Source organism: Coenobita brevimanus, chromosome 75, assembly GCF_032717465.1.
Source record: "Coenobita brevimanus isolate Jiangsu-jjx chromosome 75, ASM3271746v2, whole genome shotgun sequence".
Taxonomy (NCBI): domain Eukaryota; kingdom Metazoa; phylum Arthropoda; class Malacostraca; order Decapoda; family Coenobitidae; genus Coenobita; species Coenobita brevimanus.
The window spans coordinates 8161356-8171033 of NC_137028.1; the positions used below are offsets into that span (position 1 = coordinate 8161356).

Here is a 9678-nt window from a genome sequence, read left to right on the forward strand (position 1 = left end):
TTATGCAGTATTTTATATTTCCCCAATAATTCATCTGTAATCTCAGTGAACTTCTTCTGTTTCATTTCTATTAACAATTGTTTTCCTTTACTGTAGTGGATATATGGTACTTACTGCATAGTACTAATTTCTTTCATGAACGGACATGATAAGGGCAGTAAATATATTATTGTTTGTATTGATTTACTTGAAATAGGGCAGCAACATTTTCAGAGGTAGGGAAAATTGTAAAAGGAATCTATGTTTTGTAATTCATACATGGTCGCCAGATGTTAGGGAGGTAAAGTCTTGAAATAAGGTATTTGGCTGTGTGATATGTGTAAAAAGGGAGTTGGGAGGAATCTTATCTTGTGTTTAACTTGAATGGATCCACAGAAGATGCATTGGTGTTGGAGGTAGACTGCAAGATATGAAAAATTTTCAGTGTTCGGTAGAAGTATCCAGACTGAATCATAGAATGAAAAGTATCAGCTGGGGAGACTTGGAATGTGAGGAGTATTGTTACCTGGAGAACATAGTGAGTGCAGAAACAGAGCCTGGCTCCTTTGCTAAAATGAGAAGTGTATGGAAGAAGTTCTGAAATCTGTTTTCCTGCCTGGCTATGAAAGGTCTCTCCTTTCATACATAATGTGCACTGTGTATAAATGTGCAAGAATTGTTACTCTCTACAGCAGTTAGATTGCACCTGTGAGAGAAAAGGATATAAGAGTTTGGAAACAGCATTAAGGATTATGCTGAGGTGGATGAGTAAGGTCTCACTAGGTGACAGTACTGAGAGTGTTGCGCTGTGAGGGAGGTCTCACGAAAGAAGATTTAGAGAAGCAGCGCAAACTAGTTTATTAGGTTGTAATGGTTTAATAATTTAGACGCGTTAAAAGAAGAGAGAGGAAGAGGACTGGTTGAGGTGGGTAGTAGGTGTGAATGTGGAGGAATGGCCAATTGAGGAGGATGTAGGTTGAAGTTGTGTGTGGAGACCGGACTAGGGGATTGAATGGGAAAATGACTGAAGATCGCAGCTTATGGAAAGCTTCCATTAAGTGAAAAGATATAAGCATGCTAGCATGGTCATTGGTCTCTATAGGATGCTGTGAGAGGTTAAAAGGTAAGAGAAGAATTATTCATTCGTTCATCATCTAATCTAGTGTTGCCCTGGGAGGAACATAGGAGCCTGTGGCTAGGCAAGTTGGTTCTGACATTTAAGGGAAGGATTATAATCACAAAATAACCTATCCTTTCCTTTCTTCCTTCTCTCTTTCCTGCCTTCCTCCTGTCTTTTTTTCCCTTCATTCTTTCCTCTCCCATCTGTCTGCAGGTGACTCTGCACTGAGTGACAAGCAAATGGTTTCCTTTTCCTGTACACCAGGAGACCATTTACTACACTGGGTGGTAATCGCATAACTAAATTATGGCACCACGTGGTTTAGTGGATAGTTACGGTGCTCTAGTCAGTTTGAGCCTGTGCAGATTTATATCCAAGGGATGGTTGGGGTTTATTTCTAACCTAATGCCACTCAGGGATGAGTGATGCTGGTCGCTCATCTTAAATGTCGGCACCAACTTGCCTAGCCCCGGGCTTCTATGCTCCTCATGGGGCAACACAGGATTAGATGATGAATGAATAGACATGCAGTGTAGTTGCATTCAGCAGTGTTCACACTCTAGTTATAGATCCAACTGCTTCTTGTTGTTGTTATAATTCTCATCTGAACACAGTGGACTATTGAAAAACCAGCCACTTCAGCCAGGTGATCTCACAGAAAAAGAGTGTTTGATTTTGTTTGTTTGTGAAGGATTTTCTGTATTGTGAGAGTTAGGTGCATCATGGATTAGCTAGGTGTACCCAGTGACCTGGGGAATGGCAGTTTCTAAGAAATGAATGTTTTGTGGGAGTTAATGAAGGATGCTTTTTGACAGGAGATTTTGGATGGCTGTGGTGGCTATATGTTTGTGAAATGTGGTGTCAAGTGGAAGAGGAAGGATGCTGTTGAAGCATTCTGTTCATTGATGGGAAGATGCGCATCTTTTTGTTTCTTTGTGCTGGGAGGATAGTGCTGTATAAAGGTTGGAGTCCTATGGTGAAGCAGAGAATTATGTACCTCTCATGGTCATGTGGTCCTTATTTGGAAATAATCTTGTATCTTGGTGCAGGTGATCTATGTTTGTGGTCTTTTTACATCTTGTTATTGTCTTTTGATCTTTGTTAATATTTTGATGATTTTTCCATGTTGGTGACTACTAAGGTGAGGCCCAGCTTGAGTTTGCATGATCTATTGTTGCTTAGATGAACTGTTTTTAAACTATTTTCACTGATCCCTCCTGCAGTTGGAAGGCAGTGCCTCTGAGTATTTTCAGTGCATCAAATTTACAAGATGCCTTTGCATTGATGTTGCTTGTGTGCTGTGAAAAAGTCATATGTTTATCTAAAGTAAGTGCAAGAGTTTTTAGATGTTGTAAGGGGAGTGGCTGATTTCAGCAGCTTACTACTACACAGGATGTTTTGAGTTTGTGGGAGTATTCGGTAGTATAGCCAAGGAATGTAATCAGACAGTTATCATGGAGACGGTCTTGATATACTAACAGGAAGATTCCCATTCATTGTCAGCAGTGAGTGAAATGTACACATGAAATTTATTATGCATTTATATCTTATATTTGTCAGGGACATAAAAGATGTCTTACAGGTGAAATGATCTGGACTATGGAAGCATAGCCTCATGCCATCCAGTTTTCCCAGAGAGGTAGTAAAGGATTCAGTGGTACCATATACCAAATATCTTTGAAAAGTCCAGGTATCATGAAACACTCCTTTGGTGCTGTGTGCTTTGCATGGCATCAAATGTGATATCATTGTTATGATTATAATCACCGAAGTGGAGGCAGTTATTGTCTCCAATATTTTAGTAATTTTCTGAGCTATATCATGATTTTAGTGAAAGAGCTAAATTAAGCTGAACAACATCAGGTATATTAGTTTGGCTACCATTAGACCAAGCAATCTTCTGTCATTTAGGAGTAGCTTCACAGCCTCAGTGGGTTACTATATTGCACTGAGAGAATTACAGTCATTGTATCATAGGTTTTATAATGTATCTTTGATTATACAGACACAGTCCAGCAGGAGGCAACTACCATCCAAGTGTGTCACCTCATGGGGTTGGCTCTCCAAGTCCATCAGGCGTTCCACATGGTCACCCAGTGACCTCACATGCTCCACCCTCTCATGCACCCCCTCACTCCATGGCACCATCGCATGGACCCTCTCATGGTTCTTCTCATGGACCCTCTGGTCATGGCCCTTCAGGGCAAGGTGCTGCAAGCCACAGTTCTCCTCATGGCCCTCCACCACATGGACCTCCCCCACATGGGCCCCAGCCACCGATGTCAGTGGCACATAGCTCTGCTCACAATGTGGCCATCAGCAGGCAGTCTGAGGTACACCGTGGAGACATGGTTCGCCTTCACTCGGGGCCCCCGCCACCTCAGCACCCAGGTCCAAACATTGGGCCTGGGGCATACTCAGTTTATCAGTTGGTCTCTCCTGTTCCTGGTCCCCACCATTCACCAGTTCCTCCTCTGAGTCAACCACACCCTCCTCCACCACATGCTCAAGTAAGGGACAACCAGTAGCAGTGCAATCTGCCCTCTTACCTCATGTTATATTGTCACAGCAGTCAGCTTCATACACTTTTCACATGGTGTTTTATGTGTAGATACATTACAATGATTGATAATGAAAATCTTATGTGCTCTTGTATTGGGTACTGAAAACAAATGAGTAGTTATTTCTTAATGTTCTTCAGAGTGTGCAAAGTGCTTGAATTTCTGTATTCTTGAGGTATACAGTACTGTGTAAAGATTTAATAGGCAGTTCATAGACTGCTGGTTACAATTAGTGTATATTTTAAAGAAACTAGCAATTTTATCTTGACAATGCATCTATATGCAACATGCAGGTACAGTATATAAATTTATGAAATACATACGAGATGTCACATTTATAAGGGATGTAAGTGCCAAAATGTATTTTCTAAATACAGGGAATGAATTTTTTTCATTTTCTGTGTCAAATTTTGTGAGGAACAGTAGCCTAGCATACTGTGAAGGCTGCCAGAGATGTAATGGAAATGAATCTCAAAAGCTCCAAGCCTTCCAATTTTAACTCTGAAGAAATCAAAGTGTCATTCTGACACTTGCACATCTTGTTAAGGCCACACCTCATATATTTATATTATGCAAAAATATATTTGGAGGTTTATGGTATCAAGAATAATGCATTCTTAATACTGTAGGGTAAAGCATTACCAATCAGAATAAATTAAGGTAGTGGTAGCACTCTGGACCACTGGAAATTTTCTTCTCTTTAGAAGTGTTTACCTTGAAATTCCAGTAGCTACTTAGTTCAAGAAACTTAGGACAGTTTGAATAGTTATTGGCTCAAGCTGATTGGAATTAGGAAGATGGCATTGTGTATATTCAGCTTTTGATTAAAATTGTAAGTCTTCAGGGAAGAAAATGCAAAAAAATTTATATCAGTTTCACAAGAAAATTGTATCCTTAGGTGTATGCACCAGTTTTTAGTACCACATGTAGTACCATAATAAAACTTTATGCCGGAATTATTTATACGCGTATGTACTGTATAATGAAACATGGCATTATGAGTTAAACACTGTCAGCTTTTAAGGCATTCTGCAAATCCCTCCATTGGCTATTGTGATAAATGTTTGATTAGAATAATCATTATCAGTTGACTGATTTCACGTCCTGAATTGGAACAAATTACAGATGATCCTCTACAGAAATGTGTAGGTTGTACTGTAGGCCCTCTGTATTTGCAGTGACTGAGTTTGGGAAACCTTATTGAGTTCACAGAGCCGTGAATGCGATCTCCCAGGTCCTTAACTTACATAGAGAAATATAAAGCCATCCATGAATCTGTGTCACTTACTGAACAAGACTTTAGACATTACTATCCATCTGTCTATTGCCAGACGCCGCAATTCCGTAAGGGATGGCCATAAACAAATTGCCTCCATGTCTCCCTGCTGGATTTTGGCACTAGGTTCTTATTGTTCTTCTTCTTCCATGTCTCCCTGTTCCCCACCATTTCACTACCCTGCTCCAAGCTCACACCCCTCTCATATACCTCTTCACTCCATCCCTCAACCTCATCCTCGGTCTCCCCCTCTCTCTCACCCCCTCCACCTTACCCACATATGCTCTTCTCATCAGTCTTTTGCCATGGCCACCACCTCATTGTGTTTCTCATAACGCTTCGTATCACATTCACGTCCACACCATAATGCTCCTTCACTTCCTCATTTGTCTGTCTGTCTCTCTATGTGATTCCACATGCTTATTTCAAATAACTCGTTTCCATTGCTCTCACTCTTGACTTATGTCCCTCCAACAAGGTCCAGGCTTCACTTCCATACATTAGACTTGGTATCACAGTACTGTCATGCAGTAACTTTTCACTTCCATGCTCACTTCCCTGTTTCTTATCACTGCTTTCAAAGAACCAGCATCCTTTTTTCCTTGTTGTCCTTTCAAGCACTTCACCCTCTATATTTCCATCCTTATGCATTACACTACCCAAGTACTTAAATGTTCTCAACATTTTCCATTTCCTCCTCATCTAACCACACTGTACATTCAGTGACTTCATTTCTTCTGAAGACCATAACTTTACTCTTCCCTACATTCATCTTTAGATTCCATTTCTTACACACTCTCCCTAACTCATTCACCAAGCCTTGCAGTTCCCCTTCGTCTTCATTTGAAAACACAGAATCATCTGCAAACAACAATAGAGTTTCCAGACACTGCCCTCTCTCATTAGGGCCACTCCAACATCCACTGCCCTACCTCGTTCCGGTATCTCGTTTATAACCCCATCTATATACAGATCGAACAACCATGGAGAAATGATACATCCTTGTTTCAATCCAACCTTCAAATAGAGAAATTCACTCTGTTCACTGTCCACACGCACTGATGCCTTGGCACCCTCATACATACTCTTCACGGCATTCAGCAACTTCCCATTTACTCCATATATTCTTAATACTTTCCACAGACCTTGTCTATCCACCCTGTCATAAGCTTTCTCCAAATGCATGAAGGCTGCATAAACTTCTTTCCCTTGAAACTTTTCCATTAAGGATGTAGGAATGAATGTCTGATCTACTCAACCTTTTCCTTTCCTAAAACCTCCCTGTTCTTCTCCAGCTAATTCCTCTGTTATTTCCCAAACTCTTTCAATAAGTATCCTACTATATACTTTTCATAAACTGTGTGTAAAGGAAGAATACGATATTTAAGGTGGCACATCAGGTGAAGAGGGATGATCGGGATATTATAGGTTAGCAGTATGTGAAGAATGTTGAAGGAAGGGTAGTGGTGAACAGTGGGGATATTAAAAATGCATAGAGAGAGCATTATAGCCAGTTGTTGAGTGAGAAGGTTGACTGGGGCAGAAAAGGTTTGGAGCCAGCAGATCCAGTGTTTGGCCCTTGGCCTGTGATTGACGCTGCTACAGTGGGTGAGGCAATAGCGGGATGCAGTTGGGGAAGACAGCAGGTGTGTCTGGGTTGACCGCTGAAATGTTGAAGGCCTCAGGAGATATAGGAGTGAGGTTAGTCACTGATCTGATAAATACGATTATATATTAATGTGTTGTCCAAGATGATTGGCTGAAGAGTGTAGTTGTAAATGTGTACAAGGGGAAGGGTGATGTGCTGGAAAGAGGAAATTATAGAGGTATAAAGCTTTTTGATCAGATAATGAAGGTACTAGAGAGAGTTCTAGAAGGTATGATTAGAGAAAGAGTGAATATTGATGAGATGCAGTTTGGGTTTATGCCAGGCAGGGGGACCACAGATGCCATATTCATTGTTCGACAGCTTCAGGAAAAATATTTAGGAAAGATAAGGGAACTGTACTTATTTTTGTTGATTTTGAAAAGGCCTTTGACTGAGTCCCTAGAGAGGTGGTGAAGTGGGCAATAAGACAGCTAGGGATGGAGGAGTGGCTGGTTAGGGTGGTTATGGCCATGTATATGGGTGCTCGCACCTGGGTAAGAGTGAATGGAGATTTGAGTGATGAGTTTTCCATGAATGTTGGTGTGCTTCAGGGGTCAGTTTTGAGTCCCTTGTTGTTCATCATGGTACTTGAAGCCCTCTCACATGACTTTAGAAATGGACTCTCGTGGTAGGTGTTGTCTGCTGATGATTTGGTGTTGATACCAGAGAATGAAAGGGAGATGGAGGAAAGATTTAGGAAGTGGAAAGATGGTATGGGGCACAAGGGCTTAAGAGTAAATGCAGATAAAACAAAAGTGATGATATCTGGGGTTGGTGGCAGTACTGTCAAAGAAGAGGGAGAGTGGCCATGTGCAATCATTCTGCAAGGGTGTGGGAAGTACTTCCATCTTGTACAGTGTTTGTGATAAGTGGGTGCATAAGAGATGTGGTATTAGAGGTAGACTGCGAGATAATGCTGATTTTATGTGTGTGGCATGCTGGGGAGAGCAGGTGGAGATGGTGAGGCTTGGAAGGATTGAACTTGCTGGTGAGTCTCTTGATTGTGCGGAAGAGTTTTGTTATTTGGGAAACATGTTATGTGCTGGAGATGGGGCCAGAGCTAGCTCTGTGGCCAGGGTGAGAAGTGGTTGGAAGAAGTTCAGGGAGCTGTTGCCTCTCTTGACATGGAGAGGGCTACCCCTACATATTAAGGGATCTTTGTATGGAGCATGTGTTAGGAGTGTAATACTGTATGGTAGTGAGACCTGGGCAGTAAAGGAAGAGGATACTCACAGGCTCAAACATACAGAAATGACAATGATTAGGTGGATGTGCAGTGCGTCCCTGTGTGCAAGGCCTGAGGGGGCTGGGTTTACAATGTAAGAGTTTAGAGGTATGATGAGACTGGAGTGTTTTGGTGGTGTGATGAGGAGAGATAGATTGAAGTGGTTTGGGCATGTGGAGAGGATGGGGGATGGTAATTGGGCGCAGAAGGTGAGAAGCATTAATATTGGGGGTGTGGTTGCGAGGGGTAGACCGAAAAAGATGTGGGACAAGGTCATTAAGTGTGACCTCATGGTTAAGGGACTGAACAGGAAGGCTGCCATAGATCGAGCAGCATGGAGAGCCACCATTAGGTGACCAAGGACGACGCATGCAAGCATGTTGGAGCCTTCAAAAACGAAAATGAATTACACTAAGCCACTTATATTTGCATTACTTTCATTCTCTGTGTTCAACAATTCCTTTAAGTGTTCTCTCCATCTGCTCACTTTTTCTCCCTTCTCCACTAGTAATCTGCCATTTTTATCATTCAGTCCCCGACTAACTTCTTTAACACCCTGTCTAACTTTCTTTACCTCTTTCCAGAACATTTTCTTACATTCCCTCCAATCTACACTCAGATTCCTTCCAAATTCGTCATCCACTCTCTTCTTACTCTGACTAATCTTTTCACCTCTCTCCTCTTTACATATCTCTGTCTTCTGTCTCTCAACTTCCTCCACACCCTTGTTTCTCATCCATTCACGATATGCTTTATTCTCTTGTGCCACAGCCTGTCTTACCACTTCATTGCACCATGTTGTTCCTTGCACACTCTTTCATCTTCTGTTCACCCTACACACCACCTTACATGCCATAATATTCATACATGAACTCTCACCACCCCAGTTCTTTTGCCATTTCATTGAGGCATCGCTTCTTTTCTCCTTGGGATTTTAGGAGTATGAGCGACCTTGGCAGAAGCTAGTGTATGATGCTTAGGGACAACAGTAAGGTAAAATCATATTGCAGAAAATCTTTCATTGATGAATATCATAGCCACAAAGTCAGTCTGCAAGTAGCTGAGGGTTACTAGCAAAGAGGAAATTCCACAGATAGTGAGGGTTAGGCATAGTCTAGTCAACACTTTTTTTTTTTTTCTCCTGGTCAGCAGTTACTTAGTTTCAAGGGAAATGAGGTAATGAGGAATGAAAGTACTGTACAGTGTGTAATCCCATTGAGAATGAAAGTAACTCTGGATCCATAAATGTGATGAAGAGTGAGAGTACAATGTAAAATCCTGTAACTTTGTAGTTGTTTCCTACCAGGTGATGCGACGGGACCTGGTTGAGTCTGGTCGCGGGGGACCGGGTTCGCTGGAGAAGAGATGACACAGAGACTCCTGGGCTCGCACTAGAAGATAACACCACACTTCTGCCCTCCACCCTTTTTAAGCCAACCAACCCCTTGTATCCAACAGTTTTTGCAATTGTGGTTTATGGCTCAGTATAATTTTGGCTCTGGCATTTCCCATGGACCCCCTTGACTCGATATCAGATATCAGTTGCGATATGCCAGCATGAGTGACGACGACCTCTTCCATTTGCAGAAATGGGTAACTAATGCTCCTAATTGACAATTGATAAACTTTTTAAGGGAGTCATGTTATTGTGGCCCCTTGATAATCATGTGCCGTGTTATTGCACTTTAAAATGTGTAACTTTGATACATTGTAAATAATGTGCAAGAATAGCAGGGGATTTTTTATTTCTGGGATTGACTACTGGTAGTTTTTATATAGAATGTTGATTTTAGATAGGTAACTATGATCTCCAGTAAGTTTCTCACTCATTCATCAAGAGTTAAGCAGTGTGTTTTCCAACTTAGTTTA

The 9678-nt window shown here is 41.6% G+C and overlaps 1 protein-coding gene across 1 annotated transcript in view; it reads left to right on the forward strand.

The window, feature by feature from the left end:
• The window catches only part of LOC145408058 (uncharacterized), a 49468-nt gene extending 40290 nt beyond the window's left edge, over positions 1 to 9178 (forward strand). The window contains exons 11-12 of the mRNA XM_080278859.1: positions 3105 to 3609; positions 9116 to 9178. Coding sequence (XP_080134985.1) covers positions 3105 to 3609; positions 9116 to 9178 — 568 coding nt within the window. The remainder of the gene's footprint in view (positions 1 to 3104; positions 3610 to 9115) is intronic.
• The last annotated feature ends 500 nt before the right edge of the window (positions 9179 to 9678 follow it).